This window comes from Anabrus simplex, chromosome 1, assembly GCF_040414725.1.
Source record: "Anabrus simplex isolate iqAnaSimp1 chromosome 1, ASM4041472v1, whole genome shotgun sequence".
Classification (NCBI taxonomy): Eukaryota; Metazoa; Arthropoda; class Insecta; order Orthoptera; family Tettigoniidae; genus Anabrus; species Anabrus simplex.
In genome coordinates this window covers 1,446,783,190-1,446,799,105 of record NC_090265.1, presented here as the reverse complement: position 1 = coordinate 1,446,799,105, position 15,916 = coordinate 1,446,783,190, and the positions used below count along the sequence as shown (strand labels likewise).

Below are 15,916 nucleotides of genomic sequence, written 5' to 3'. Positions count from 1 at the left end.
ATCAGATATCGTTTCGTGAGCAATATGTTACTCCAAATAATTTTTCAATCTCATCTAATTTATCAGTGTTATTCAAAATTATATTTTTTGGATACAAAGCTTGAGAAATTGACACATGCTTATGGTTGGGGTCTTTAGATTTCAATGTGGCTAGCTTGCACTGTGAAGAATGGGCAGCTTTGACAAATGTGTCTCTACATGCAACCTGCTGTAGAGGAGTGAGCTTAATCAAAGCATCATTAGTTTCCGGAGAAAAATTCCCCTCACAAATTAAGGTAAAACTGGCATCAAGGTTATGCAGTTTAGGGTATAGGAGATGATAAGTTGGATACAGAGACCCTTCAAGTTCGGTAAGGAGGTCAACCAATCCAGCTGCATGATCTGTGACAAAAACCATGTGGGAGTGAAGCCTATTCACTTCTCGGTCACTCAGATCAGTCAGGTACTTAATGCCAGGTACTTAATGCCACAGTAGTTGTCTTTCATGTCAGACGTCTTGAAAAAAGTAACATCAGTAAAGCAAGCACTCAAATAGAAGACAGCCTGAAACCAGCTATTCCATCGGGTTATGACAGGTGCAGAAAAAAGCTTTGCTTCCTTTGAAGCACCATACTTTGATGTTAAGAATTGTAAATAATTATATTTTTGCTTTCTTCTGTTCAAAAATCCAGACTTTACCATCGCAACAACATGATTTAAATCTGTCATCACTGCGACCCAACTACTGCCAAACAAGCTGATCGTATGTGCCCAGCACTGTACATTTATTAAATGATCTATGACCACACTTAATGTTTCATAACACCAGGTCATGTACGGGGCACTGTCACTAACAAACACTTTAACTGTATCATATGGTACACTATATGTGCACAGAGCTTCTAAAACAGCACGAGAGCAGTTTGCAGCATTTCCTGCATCAAGATAGTTCACAGAAACAACGTGCAGCTCTCTTTTCGATCCGGCTGGGACTTGGAATATGATGATAAAAACAAAGGCCCATTCTATCTGTAGTTTCATCAAAGAGTATGTTGATGTTCTCCATTAAAGCCTCTGCTGTTCTTTTCTGGTGGACAGATGCAACTTCTAGAAAGGAAGAAAACCTCAAATTATAACAAAATAATTTAAAATTACTGGATCAATTGGGTACGTGTAACATAGTTCGATATGGAAATCGCGCTCAAATTTGGTATCCTTCAATTTTGCGCGTGGTTTCGATGTCGTAATACCTAAACCACACCCAATCAATGAAATCGAAACTTTCCGGTAAATACCGGTATACTTCACGTAGAGTTCTTACACATGGCAGCTCTTTGTTTGAAAACTCAGTAATCCAGGCTCTTAGGTCTTTGCTTTCCAGCTTTTCCAGAGGTATATTTGCTTTGGCAAATACTTCAACTGTGAGTTTCGAGAAGTTATCTGTGGAAATTTTTTGTCGTTTACAACTATCTAACTGTGTAAGCACAGAAGATTGCTTTCTTTGAGATGTACTAGCAGCACGGGTTGAACTTTCGTTATCGCGTCGCTTACCCACGTGTTTTTCGGATTTAACATGTTTCAAAATGTTATCTATTTTCCCCCACCCAACTCAGCAATTACAATACTTGCAAAACACTGGCGCTGAACCTGTGGCATATAAACCATCCTTTGCATACTGCTGAGCCCTTTCGTGCGCAGTTTTTGTTGTGCGCCCCATAACCTAAACGATAGCTCGACTTTCTACTCTTCACTAGTTTCAATAATAATTTTCATATTTTACTAGTTTGTTTATTCATTTATATGGTAAATTAGGATATAATACTCTTTTAACCCATTGACGCACTTTGACAGATGTGTCCGTCCATCTCTTCAAGAATAGTTAAGCACTTTGACGGATGTGTCTGTCCTCACGCCTGTGTTGTTTCAGCATATTGTCAATTCGTTACTATGTTACCGAGACATATTGTAGTCGCTTCTTGTTGCTGTTGATAGATCGAAGACTTGAAATTTGTGCTCTTTGCTGTCTTTTATTCCATGGATAACTTGGTAAAACCGAATGAAATATTTAATGTTTGGACAATCATGTAAACAAACATGGCAGTGGTGAATGAGGAAGATATTCTATTCTGTCTCGACAAAAGTGAAGATGAAAGTGATCTTGTGGCTTCTGAAAGTGAAAGAAGTGATTTTGGTAAATCAGAAAGTTCCAGCACTGATTCTGTGATTCCACGCACATACACGAAAAACTACTGGACATGGACGTGCATCTCCCGCGGCAGCTGTAGCAGGTAGGCCTAATTCAAATAGCGAATGGATTTGGACTCATTCCGATAATCAGCCTCCTGATAATGTGGATAATAATGCTCTCTTCAACATAAATTCTGTTGTCAAAAGATGTCTTGGTGAAAATCCTAGTGAATTGGAGGTTATGGACAAATTTCTAATCCCCCAGTATTCGAAACATGTTACCGATGAGATCAATGCTAATGCTTGTCAATTTCTTGCTGCAAACTACTCCTCTTCTAGAAAGTCCTATGCAGAAGATTACTGGTTTCCAATAACTGCAGATGAACTGAAGGGCCATTTTTCTTTGTGCATACTTATGTCACAGACTAAAAAACCTGCAATAAGAGACAACTGGTCCCAGCGAAAGATGGCCTTCACAAAGAATCGTCGTCTGAATGTCACAGACATGGAAGAGTGTTTCAAGGTCTACCACACTCAGATTGACTTCTCCTAACTTTATGAAAAGACTGGAACTGAAAAGAATGGTGTTTATATTCATTTGTATTCCTCTATGTTAAATATCTACTAGAGTTAAGAATCACTCGAAAAATAATGGTGTTCCTGAGATCATCCTATCCCTAAAAGAATTGTGAGTGAAAGGGTTAAATTGTGGGCTAAACAAAAGATATTATATTGTTTTTTATTATTTGATTTGACTTTACTGATCAAGGGAATGCATATTCTTCCTGAAACATGTATGATAGAATTAATAATCTTCAATCTTTAAGAGAGTGGAGAGGAAAGCAACGGGGAACTACCTCACTCCTCATTTCCCTAGTACGCCTCTTCAGTGATGCCTAGGCCATCTACGACAGCTGATGGCGGAGCTGTTGAGGATCCAACCAGCCTTCGGGCTGAGGACTAAACTTACATACATAAGAGTGTGGACCCAACAAACTATCTCAAATAGTTTCTTTTTTGTCATTCGCTGCTATAAAACCCTTATGCAGAGGTCCTGGTCTGTATAAGTAATTCAGTGAAACTATAACAGATGTATACACAGGAGGCTTATACATGGTTTACTAGTAACAAATTGTACGTAAATGTCGTATAAACCTGATATAAAAGTTATACACCGTTTATCAGTAAGACTGGGAACAGACAGTCAGCGGAAGGAGACCTGGCAAACGACCAAGGAAGCTATGGTTAGACTAACTGAAGACAGACAGACAGACAGACAGACAGACAGACAGACAGACAGACAGACAGACAAGAGGACTGGAGAGTGATCATGGAGATACAGGCCTACATGAACAGACAACTCTGGCAAGCTTCACTTCTAAGATACTGGCAAGAGCTCGTTCACCACCACCTTACCTAGCAAACTGGAAGGATTTCATGATGATTAAATTGAGCATTTGCATCCACATAGCATTGAAATCAGAAAATAACTAACATGTATACCATAGTATGTAAATCATCTGCAAAAATGAAAGTTTAATGTTTGTTTTTCTGCTGACTTTTACAAAAAATCGTATGTAAACTTTTTGCCATTATGAACACACATTTATTGTAAACAGACTCATGTACATACACAAGAGTAAAACAAAATTTGTCAAAAGCCATGAACAGAAGAAACAATGTAAATGATGTAATATGATTTTTTCTTAGTTACAGCATTATTCATAGACTGATTCTGTAAAAAAACATATGTTATTTGTCAGCATACAGTGTACCCTCTATTTCCATTCTTAGTATTTGGTTACCCTACAAGCGACATTAGTTCTTACCTTGAATAACACGCAAAGGGCTTAGGTCAGTAGGAGCTCGCTTATTAATGTGAAAGATCTTTTGAACATTCCAGATCATTCTCTGAAGATTGCATGGCAATACTACTTTACTTTCTCCACTTGGGAAGATCTGACGAAGGGCTTCTCGATCTTTGCACAGCTGTTCCCATTCTCTTTCTAGCTCAGATATAACATCTCCACTTCCCATCATCTCCTTCAGGATATCTTCATTAAAGACACGACGTAAATGCCTGGAAAGAAATTATGCACATATAAGTAAAAGATAGAATTTAAGGTCAAAACAAAGAATTAACATTCAACAGTTCAATATAATTAAGAAATAAATGAAGTTTCAAAGAATTAAAAAATTTAACAATGTATGCTTTTTTTTTTCCTATTGGTTTACGTCGCACCGACACAGATATGTCTTATGGCGACGATGGGACAGGAAAGGGCCAGGACTGGGAAGGAAGCGGCCGTGGCCTTAATTGAGGTACAGCCCCAGCATTCACCTGGTGTGAAAATGGGAAAACACGGAAAACCATCTTCAGGGCTGCCGACAGTGGGGTTCGAACCCACTATCTCCCGAATACTGTCTGGCTGAAGAGTGGGAATCAACATCTGTATTATCTGATGGCCAGGCAGGCATCAAATTTTTTGGAATTGAGACATAGCTCTCATAGTGCATTGGCACTGCTGGTGGCTTCAAGTAGCCTATGCAGTGGCCTCCACGGTATGCACTAGCCTTGCGTCTTGGGTGGTGTGCTAAGTCCCAACTGATGAGCCTAACTTAGCACACGAGGGCGAAACGCAGGCAACCAAGAATGAGTTAGCTGGAAAATTTATAATGTCCAATAACGGACCATTATATTGGTATTATAAATTTACTCATTCGGGACAAATATTTTAAATTCCCTATGGGAATCAACATCTGTATTACTGGATACTGGCCGCACTTAAGCGACTGCAGCTATCGAACTCGGTTGTATGCTTATTAGTAAACCTCAAAATTTCAGGTCATAAAAAAGGGCCTAAATAGGTTACAAAATATTAAAATATGAATTTAAAAAATCTTGAAAGAAGGTTTTACAGCATAACCATAATATTAACAGTAAACTAAATCTGCAACATGAGTGCTACAGTAAATAATATGAGCTATGAAAAATTTATCACAGGAAATATTTTTGTGACATAACCATCAGGTCAGGTCAGGATCATCCTTCTGCCATATGTAACAGACGGTACTACTTGCAACTGTCTGGCTGAAGATCAAGCAGCCATTACCAAACATGACACTCAACAGGGCAAAAAACAGCTACGGGCAGAGAACCCCTCTCCTTCGAGGCCAGGTGAAGCCTTTGTGGATGAAATGACACTAATTTACCAAGAAGGAGAACATGGTCAATGGTTTGGATGGCAGAAGAGGACCCCAGTCCCAACAGCAGATAAAACTGAAGAACTTCCTCAATTCAGGAATGGCTGCAATTCAGTGAAGCAGTTGCAAAAGCCTGAGGAGCAACCTGAAGTTACAACTGGCAGTAGGTAAAAAATGCCTCAGAGTGGCGACCCGACCGTAATAATAGTAGGATATGAGACTTCTAAACTTGCCTCACTGAGCTGAACAGCTGCAATCACGTGTGATCAGTATCCAGTATTCGAAAGTTAGTGGGTTCGAACCCCACTGTCGGTAGTCCTGAAAATGGTTTTCAACGGTTACCCATTTTCACACGAGGCAAATACTGAGGCTGTACCTTAATCAAGGCCACGACTGCTTCCTTCGCACTCCCAGCCCTTTCCTGTCCTATCATCACCATAAGACCTATCTGTGTCGGTGCGACGTAAAGCAACTTTAAAAAAAATTAATAATAATAAAAAACATGTTTCTTTTTTCTTTGCTCGTGGCTTTACGTCGCACCGACACAGATAGGTCTTATGGCGACAATGGGATAGGAAATGACTAGGAGTTGGCAGGATGCAGCCATGGCGTTAATTAAGGTACAGCCCCAACATTTGCCTGGTGTGAAAATGGGAAACCACGGAATACCATCTTCAGGGCTGCCGACAGTGGGATTCAAACCCACTATCTCCCGAATGCAAGCTCACAGCTGTGCGCCCCTAACTGCACAACCAACTTGCCCCGGAAATGGTTAGGACATACCCTGGTAGTGATTCGCAGTTCCTTGGGTGCTGGGGGGGAACTATGAAAATGAGCAACGTGTAACCAACATTATGAAGGTGGTCATAATCAACCTTATATCCCTAACAGGAGAGGCAGAAGAAGTGGTGGATTTTATGGAGAAAGAGTATAGAAACTATGGCTTTGAGCGAAGTTAAATGGAAGGGGAAAGGAAATAAGAGAATGAGGAAAGGATACACACCATTCTGGAGTGGTATTCGAGAGGTGAAAAACAGAGTGGGCTTGATACTTTCAAAACAGGTGGAGGAGTATGTGGATATGGTAGAGTGCACCAGTGACAGAATAATGAAAATTAGCCTGAAAATTAGGAACAGAGTGAAAGACAATTGTATGCACCACAGACAGGGAACAAAGAACAGGATATTGAAGAATTCCTGGAGAAACTAGAAAACAAGATAACTGACGTAGAAGTGAGACTTGGACGCACAGGTGGGAAATGAAAGACAAAGAAACGCAGAAGTAATCAGACCCTACCGACATGGGAAAAGAAATTAAGGAGAGAAACTAGTCGAGTTTTGTGAGAGGAATGGATTGCAGGCAACATGTGGTTTCAGATGAAAAACAGCAGGAAAATAACAAAATATGGCTGGAGTGACAGAAGAATAAAATCAGTAAATGATTACTTTCTGGTGGAAAGATCAAATCGCAGTCAGTTGATGGATAGAACAGCTTTACCAGGAGAAGCATTCGATGGAGATCGAGTTGTGATAGCAAAAAACAAGTGAAGAGATAATGGAAAAATCAAAGGAGATAACAGATATAGGAGCAAATTAAGATGGACATGTAAACGAAATGGAGGAGAAAATACCACAACTGATGATCGGGATGAAGTTCGAGGGAAAGAGAGCGAGAAGGAGACCTAGAACAAGGTGGATTGATTTAATAAAGATGAGTGCGTTGCATGAAGAAGTAACCTGGACAGGGAGAAAATGGGAGAAGAAGAATGATGGAAAGGAGAGAGGAAGGTGGAAAAGTGCCATAAATACCCTGACCTGGCAGCAGCTGCATAAGGGGAAAGGAGGAAGATAAACCAAATTTTACATGACATTTTTCCCAAGAAACTTAAAAAGAAGTGATATGATTAGTACCATATCTGGTAACTCACTCAAAACTGACAAGCCTTAAATTATAAATGACTGACTGAATGAATTCTTATCTGTTACACAAAGAAGAGAAGACTATTTTCTCTCAAGTCAAATCTACATTATTCCACTAGGCACAAACGAATTAAAGATAGCAGGTGAATCATTATTATGGCTATAATAAATGGTAAGAAAGTCAAAGGGAAAATATCGCAAGACTCCAAATGTTTACATTTGGTATCGTGTACATGTCTTATCCTATGTAAATGAACACTTGTGAATGCACCACCGCGTACAAATACAGCTCAATCTCAGTGCATCCCAAATGGAGTTGAGGTTCAGTAGACTCTCAATCATCCACGGTAAACAGCGGGTCTTAGCACGTGGTCACATGGTTTGGATCCCACAGCTGATTTCGAACCCCACTATCGGCAGCCCTGAAGATAGTTCTCTGTGGTTCCAGATTTTCACACCAGGCAAATGCTGGGGGCTGCACCTTAATTAAGACCATCGTCGCTTCCTTCCCACTCCTAGCCCTTTCCTACACCATTGCTGCCGTAAGATCTATGTTGGTATGACTTTACACAAATTGAAAAAAATTACAATGAAGTAAACAGAGGAAGAAACTAATTTTTTCCCCTAGAAAATTCTGAAGTGCTACCTACACCTTTGTGTTTGACTGTAATAGCACAATATCTCTTCCTTCCCCTGCCTCACACACATTGGAGATAACAGTGCAGCAACCTTGATCATGTCTATTGTTCTTGTTCTGTGAGCAGATTCATACTGGATAGTGTGTTCCTACAGTATTAATGATTTTTATCAGTGCTGAATAATGTCTGAAAAACAAACTTGTGGTGTTAACGATAAATCAGAAGCTTCAAATTGTGTGTAAACTTGAAGGAGGCAGCTCTTCACGGTACCTGTTTCTGACTTGCGGCGTAGGTGAAACAACAATCCAGGACATCCCAAAGAACAGAGACGAAGATAACTTCGCAAGTATTTCTGACTCAACCAAGGGTTTGTCAAAACTAAAAGCTATGAAAATATCCACTTACACAGAACATGACAAAAGTACATTAGAATGGTTTCAAAAGAAGTGAGCAGAAAGCACACAAGTGTCTGGTGTAATATGTTCTAAACAAGAGCAATTTTTCTTCATAACATTAGGAACTGAAGGTGAATTCAATGCATCGTCCAAGTGGTTAACACATTTTAAACATTTTCAAGGGATCCAGGAGATCACAATTCAAGAGGATATGCTATGGGGGGATAATATAGCTGCTTCCAAGTTTTGTAACGATTTGAAGGAATTTGTTGATAGGGAAAATTTAGTACTGGAGCACATCTGTAACACCGAAGAAACAGGGTTGGTTTGGAAGTGTTTTCCAACAAAGACATTGGTGTTTGAAACAGAATAAAGTGCACCTGGCTGTAAATCTAGGAAGGAAAGGATTACGATGTTGTGTTGTGCTAGTGGCACAGGGTGTCACAAACTTAAGCCTACCATGACATAAAGCTAAGGAAACCAGATGTTTCAAAGTCATAGCAAAATCTAACTAATCAGTAACCCACTTCAACATAAGTAACCTGGATGGATCATACCAACTTTACAGCAGGGTTTGATAATTGCTTTGTACCGTAGGTGCTAGAACATATAATATCAAAAGGTCTGCCAGAAAAGACAACGCTGCTACTAGACGATGCACCATCGCATCCAAACGAAGACATGCTACAATGAGATGCCCAACACAGTGTGCAATACAGGCTGTCTGAGAAGTTCCTGTACCCCTAGTTTCATATTATAGTGGAGTACTTACATATAAAAACTATGAATCCAGGGAATCTGTATGTGCACCATCATGCCTTACACAGAGTTCTATTCGTCTCCAAGTCCTCATTGACATCTTGCGGAGCATCTCAGAAGTTATGGAATGAAAGGCTTCCTCCACACTTTGGTGCAATTCTTCATTAGTCGTGTACTGACGTTGAGCCACATGGGACCCGATTATTCCCCATAATGAGTTGTCTGGCGTGATAAGGTCCGGGCTTCGCGGTGGCCATTCCAACGGGGCTGGAGATGTTGGTGAGCCACGGCCAATCCAGCGGCCTTGAAATTGTTTATCAAGGAACTCGCGCACCTGAATAGCAAAATGTGCTGGAGCCCCATCCTACTGTTACTACACATGACCCATGATTCCCTTGTCTTGAAGCTGAGGTATTAACCAAGATTGTAACATATGCAAATAAGATTTTCCATTCACATACCCATCAAAAAAATACGGTCCGCGTACGGGACGTGATATCCCGGCCCATACCATAACATGAGGGGGGTTCCTTTCCAACTCTTGCACATAATGAGGATTTTCCTTAGACCAGAAAACCACATTCCTCCTATGTGAATTGCGATATATCACACATTCATCAGAAAATAACACTCTTGAGCGAGACATGGAAGTTAGGAATTGTGCCAACAAAGCAAGCTGCAACTCGCTGCTCTATGTTATTGTCAGATAATTCATTCACATGCATCAGCCTAAATCCTTTCATTTTCAAATCTCTCTGAATGTGGTCATGCATTGTTGACCGCGGTACTTGAAGTTCAGCTGCTCTTTTGCGAATGGATTTCAATGGAGACTGCTCAATTGATTGAGCGACGGCGGCACACGTTACTTCCTGCGTCTTCTTACGTCCACTACACTGCCTGAAGCAAACGCACGTTTCTCCCAATCAAGCAGGGTAGCTTTACAAGGTGGGGGTTTGCCAAAGCGATCTCTAAATGCACTCATTATCACTGTGTCATTGTTTGCCCCGTATGTGCTCGTTCGTGCACCCACACACACGTCACTAATCGCTCCTCAAAAGTGTAGCTGTGTCCACTCACGTCCGCCATGACTTACGAACTGAAATGAGGCTGACAACAACGCTAGCAGCAGGGGTACCAATACCAATAACACAACTATTGAATTCCCCAATTATACAAACTCAATTGTTCATGCCATAATATAACAAAATAATAATATGGAACTAGGGGTACGAGGACTTCTCGGGGACTTCTCTGTTTACTTTCCCCCTAATGTTACAATTGGCTTTATGTCTCACTGACACAGATAGGTCTTATGGCAATGATGGGATGGGAAGGAGCTAGGAGTGAGAAGGGAGCAGCTGTGGCCTTAATTTAGGTACACCCACTGCATTTGCATGGTGTGAAAATGGGGAACAGGGCTGCCAACATTGAGGTTCAAACTCAATCTCCCAAATGCACGTTCATAACTGCGTGTCCCTAATCGCACGGCTTGGTGCCCCCTAAAACTGTATAGAGCAAGCCTACTGCATAAAGTCACTGCTGAGGGCAACGATCTTCAGTCATTTTGGAAACAGTCAATGTGCTAGATGCTATTTATGAAGTGTCTAAGGCATGGCATATAGTGAATGAATCCACAAGAGGCAAGTCATGGAAAAACATAGGCTCAACCCTAAAGATTGTGGAAGCAGACTTTGGTTTCAAAGAAGGTGAAGAATTTTCCGCAGCTGCACGAAGGGCTGCCTTGCAATCTACCCCAGAATGCAGCAGTGTCAGTGATGCATTGCAAGAGTGGTTTGAAGTTGACCAAACCAAAACTGGTCATAAGGTGTCAAGTGACAAAGATATTGTGAGACGAACCCAAAGGTAAATCGAAGAAGCTAATGAAAGCAACAAAGATGGCAACATTCTTCTCATTCTGGAGAAGCTTATCAGTCCTGGTTTTGCACATGAGTGAGCTGAGGGGTTGATGAACTACCTGGAACAAGACAATGGTCCCCTTGCCGATAAGCTGGTTCTGCAGAAATTTCTTAGTGGCATACGTTAAAACCAAGCCACTCCACTGAAGCACAACTCAATACAAGAATAGGTCTCATCTACAGTATGACATCAACTGATTGTGTGAAGAGAAACTCAGTACTGTGCATACTGCAAATCTATATATTACAAAAATTTATGAAAACTAAAGGCCATTCTATCCGGTCGATTTCCTTCATTCTTTTTTTAACTGAAAGGTATTCATTCACAGATTTGTCATCAGGTACTATAAATCACTTAACTTCCGCCTTCCTCAAATTATTTGATTTCTTCAATTTTTTGTCTCTTTGAAGCAATCATATCTTTGGTTATAACTGACCTATGGAGTTCGTTTTGGCCTAAGAACACTCAGTGGATTAACCTCTTTCATTTCAGCTCTTAATTCTTCAAATTGGTTGATTGTGAGGAAAGTTATGAGTGCACATTCAATTTGACGTCTCATTTCTTCAACATTTTTTCCCATTGAAGTAATAGTATCTTTCGTTCTAATTGAGGTACACAGTTCGTTTTAGTCTAAAAACACTCAGTGGATCAAGTACTTTCTTTTGAGGCAATAACTACTTAAATTGGTAAATTCGGAGAAAAGTTATTAGTACATTTGTCTCCGTGACAAAGATCTTTGAAGGACTTTTTAACAGTTCGGCGCGTAGTGTTGTTCCAAGGAACGTTTAATTCACTTTCTTTGTGTGATGTATTTTCAAGTGTTATGTTGACATAATATTAAATTCTATTACCACAGCAGATCATGTGCTTTGTTTCATTAACTCGAAACTTTGCAAATACATCCGTGTGGATAGTAACGAACAACACCATACTTTGTACATTGCGGGCGGAGCCAGCGGGAAACTGCTAGTTTATTTGAATTAAAACTGACAATGTTTCTTTAAATAAAAGTTTTAACTTTATAGAATTTTAATGCAGCACACACCTTCTTAACCTTTAGAATGCCAAATACGATCTGATCATATTTCAGAAGAATGGCCGAAATTGCCAGATACAACCTAATCGTATCGTCGGATTTCTTAACTTAGCGTTCTACTTAGAAGGCAGATGAGATTGTATCTGTGTCACGACCAACTAGATAGTTCCGGCTAACTTTTTCTTTAATAATATCGGTTGTTCTGAAGGCCATGGATATAAACAAATGAATACTCTGACTCTCCGCACACATCGAATGTAAACAAACAATGGCATCCACAAGTACTGAACGTGACGAAGAAATTAGAGTTATTTGCTAGAAACTGATGAAGACAATTATAGTGAGCTCTCAGAACTGCATGGTAGTGCATATGATGTGTATCCAAGTGAAAATAGTGATACTGACGATAGTGAAAATCATTCAGTGAATTTTGGCAGTGCTACACAACATAATGACTAATGAAATACCTGGCTGTAAATTTGATGACATAAAAGACTGATGCAGGTGATATTCCTACTCATTCATTTACATACTGCGAACTTCCTGGGCCTAAACATTGCCCTTCTAAAGACTCAGATCCTGTGAACTAATTCTTTTTTTTTTAATACTGTTCGTCTGCTAACAATAATTGTTACCGAAACAAATAGGTATGCCAAGCAAATATTAGTCTTGTGGAACTATTTCACCCTCTTCTAGACTCAAACAGTGGAAAGAGACAAATGGGGCTGAAATGAAGGCATTTATTTGTGTTATTTTTTAACATGAGAATAAAACCAATGTATTTAGTCTTACTTATTATGCTCAAAATATTTAAACATAAGAAGACAACTGAAAAATTTTGAAATTTAGGACTTTTTAAAAGTTTTTCCGTTTCTTGAATGTTCAAAGGCACATACTTTTGGTTGAACAAACCTACCGATTCAAAACAAAAAAGGAACAGGCAGATACATCAAATATAAGTTATTTAAAAAAAGACCATGCATTTTCAGGCAAAATAGCTTGGCAATTTATGTATGGGAATTTAAAAGAGAGCCTGGCACTAAGGGTTAAACATTATTTTTGGCTCATTTGTGGTTTATCTGCAGTTTTCACAAAATTCATTTTTTGGAAACCCAATTACAAAACGTAGTGTTTTTCTATTTTCGTGCTGGTGCATCTGACTCGTGAAACAAGGAATTTCTCGAGGACTTGTACTTTGGACAACACTCAACTGCTCCATTTAACCTAATGTATCCAAATCAAAACAAGGATTGTTGCCTTTTAAGTATTTTATATTTTGGATAGTTGTTTTTCACATTCACGCTTCACACCGACAACATAGTGTAAATAAGAAGCTAATTTCATTTGAAATCATAATTGAGTAGTGCAGAACTTTGTCATTAAAATTGGTGTAAAACACCAAGTAAAATTGTTTTAAACTGTATTTTAACGTGTTTCCACAAATTTGCGGGACAAAAAGTATTTATAATGTTAGAAAATGGGCATTTAAATTGTGTTTTTTAATTCTTGAAGACATCACCAAGAAAAGGAATGTAAACTTTGTAATATAGGACTTTTATCATTTTTTTAACAGTTTGTAATGTGTGTTTCTTAAAATTTTCATTGTAGCTGAAGATGGTCTAAACCAAAGAGGATAGAATAGAATAGAGATGAAACTCAATGATAAATTTCGGTTCCAAGCCACTTGGCGCTAGTAGTTTTAGTCTCTTTTCCGAGATAGCGCCACAATGTGCATTCTGGTGCAATACCTTAGAATTACTATCAACAGATAGCGCGGAGAATTAACATCCGGCGCAGTGACGCACATCCGGGTATGCTTACGGCTCCTCCCCCTCCTTTCCCTGCCCCTCGCCCCCCCCCCCTCCCTCCAAACGGCGATAATAATGCAGTTCTACTACTTCCATGCCCAATACAATGTAATTCATATATTTTTATTTCCAAGTACTTACTACGTTGTAAATAATGATCTGATACCCCTAGTTCGTATGGCATACTATGTTACTGAGAACATAACCACACACCTCAAAGCAGCTTTAACTTCAAATGAATGATTGACACATTAACACAAAGCTGATATTATAACAAATAAGAAATCCCTTCGAAAGCAAGACAACAGAGCACACCATATGCAAGACAATGGGGTATCACATCAATATCCAAGTACCACATGAAAATAAAAATAACAGAATTAAATGCACTGAGACAGGAAATATATAGAACTACATTAATAGAACCATTCAGCTTTCAGCCCCTGATGTGTACTCAAACAGGAAATACAGGATTTCAGGAGGACTGGCGAAGATATATTTCAAATAAACAAGCACAAGGAACAAAGATTTACATCACAAGCACATGAGCACTTGGAATTCAAACAACACAAATATTGTAGCATCATGGGAACTATTGATTAAAATCGATATAAGTTCGAACAAGGTTAATCGATTGGGAAAAGTCGAATTCGATCCAATTCAGCAATATTATCTCCACAATGCTTGATGTTTTATGACTAATTAATTTGTGAGAAGTGCCCACTGATTGAGGTAAGACTTGAAATACTTCACTTCGAGACGAACTGCCTTTAATTATTAACAACGCTCATTTCATGCTTACTTGCGTGCCATCTACAGAACGTGTATATAACTATTTACACGTTATGAATGACTTCCAGCGCCATCTAGAAAAAGAGACTGAAACTACCTGAAGTTACCTACAGATTGGAACTAAAAGCCCTATTAGAGTTTCACCCCCCTGGTCTAAACAATAGACCGAAATTAGTTCTTCTGTAAATGAGATAGAATGAAGTTGTATAACATCTATATTACCTGATGGCCAGGCAGGCATCAATTTTTGGTAATGAGACTAAGGGGGGCGTGCACCATCTTGGAGTAAATTACTACGGAAGTAGCGCTTACTAAAGAAGTCCATACTACAGAAGTAAATTACTACGGGAGTTATTTACTCCGGAAGTAACGTCGGAGAGTTGAAGTACAATTTACTCTTTTAGTTACTACTACAGAAGTAGCGTTCGTTACTCGCGGAGTAGTGCTGTGTTCGTGTATCTTCTTTAAAGAAATCCAAATAGGCCTAGATAAGGTTATGTGCGATAGGAAACGGGGGGAAAACGTAAGCGAAAAAGATAAATGCTTGTTAATAGAGATAATGACGATCTATGCAAAGGATATAAGGTGTAAGAAACACAACATAAAGATGCTGGATAAGAAAGGAAATTCATGGAAAGTCGTGGCGAAAGAATTCAATGCTTCGAGTGACGGAAAACGCAGTGAAAAGCAAGTTAAGATTCTGTAGAAGGACTTAAAAGCAAAGCAGAAAGTCATGGACACGCGGGAAAAATTAAAACTGATGGCGGTTTATTCATACAGATGGCCTACATCCACAGCGAAATTTTCCCATTTTCACACCAGGCAAATGCTGGGTCTGTAGGCCCTACCTTAAGGCCACGGTCGCTTCCCAATCCCTAGGCCTTTCCTGCCCTATCGTTGCCATAAGACCTATCTGTGCCGGTGCGACGTTAAGCAAATTGAAAAAAAAGAAACCTCTTCCGATTTCTGAAAATTTCACCGTTGTCACCGAGAGGGCAATAAATGGGAATATGCGCGCAGTCACAGTCAATTGCACCCACGACGTGTGGAAACCTGCCAACGTGAAGAATATCATTTTATTTTCCAAACGATCATCATCATTTGCAGGCGTACCTCCCTCTTAGCCTCAACTACTGGTTTAACTACGCGATGAAAGATACGGCTAGCAGTTGTGCGGTAAACGTTAATTAGATCACCGGCAACTGTACCGTACTGAAATGTTCCAGTACGAAACACTCGTAGGGCACACGGCAACTGTAATTTTAGAGATACAACAAAATTA

General features: G+C 39.5%; 1 protein-coding gene across 1 annotated transcript in view; it reads right to left on the bottom strand.

Annotated features, from left to right (window-relative positions):
- Nucleotides 1-15,916, bottom strand: part of Polr2A (RNA polymerase II subunit RpII215) — a 364,959-nt gene that overhangs the window by 113,992 nt on the left and 235,051 nt on the right. Inside the window, exon 17 of the mRNA XM_067137935.2 lies at nt 3,996-4,246. Within this exon, the coding sequence (XP_066994036.1) occupies nt 3,996-4,246 (251 nt within the window). The remainder of the gene's footprint in view (nt 1-3,995; nt 4,247-15,916) is intronic.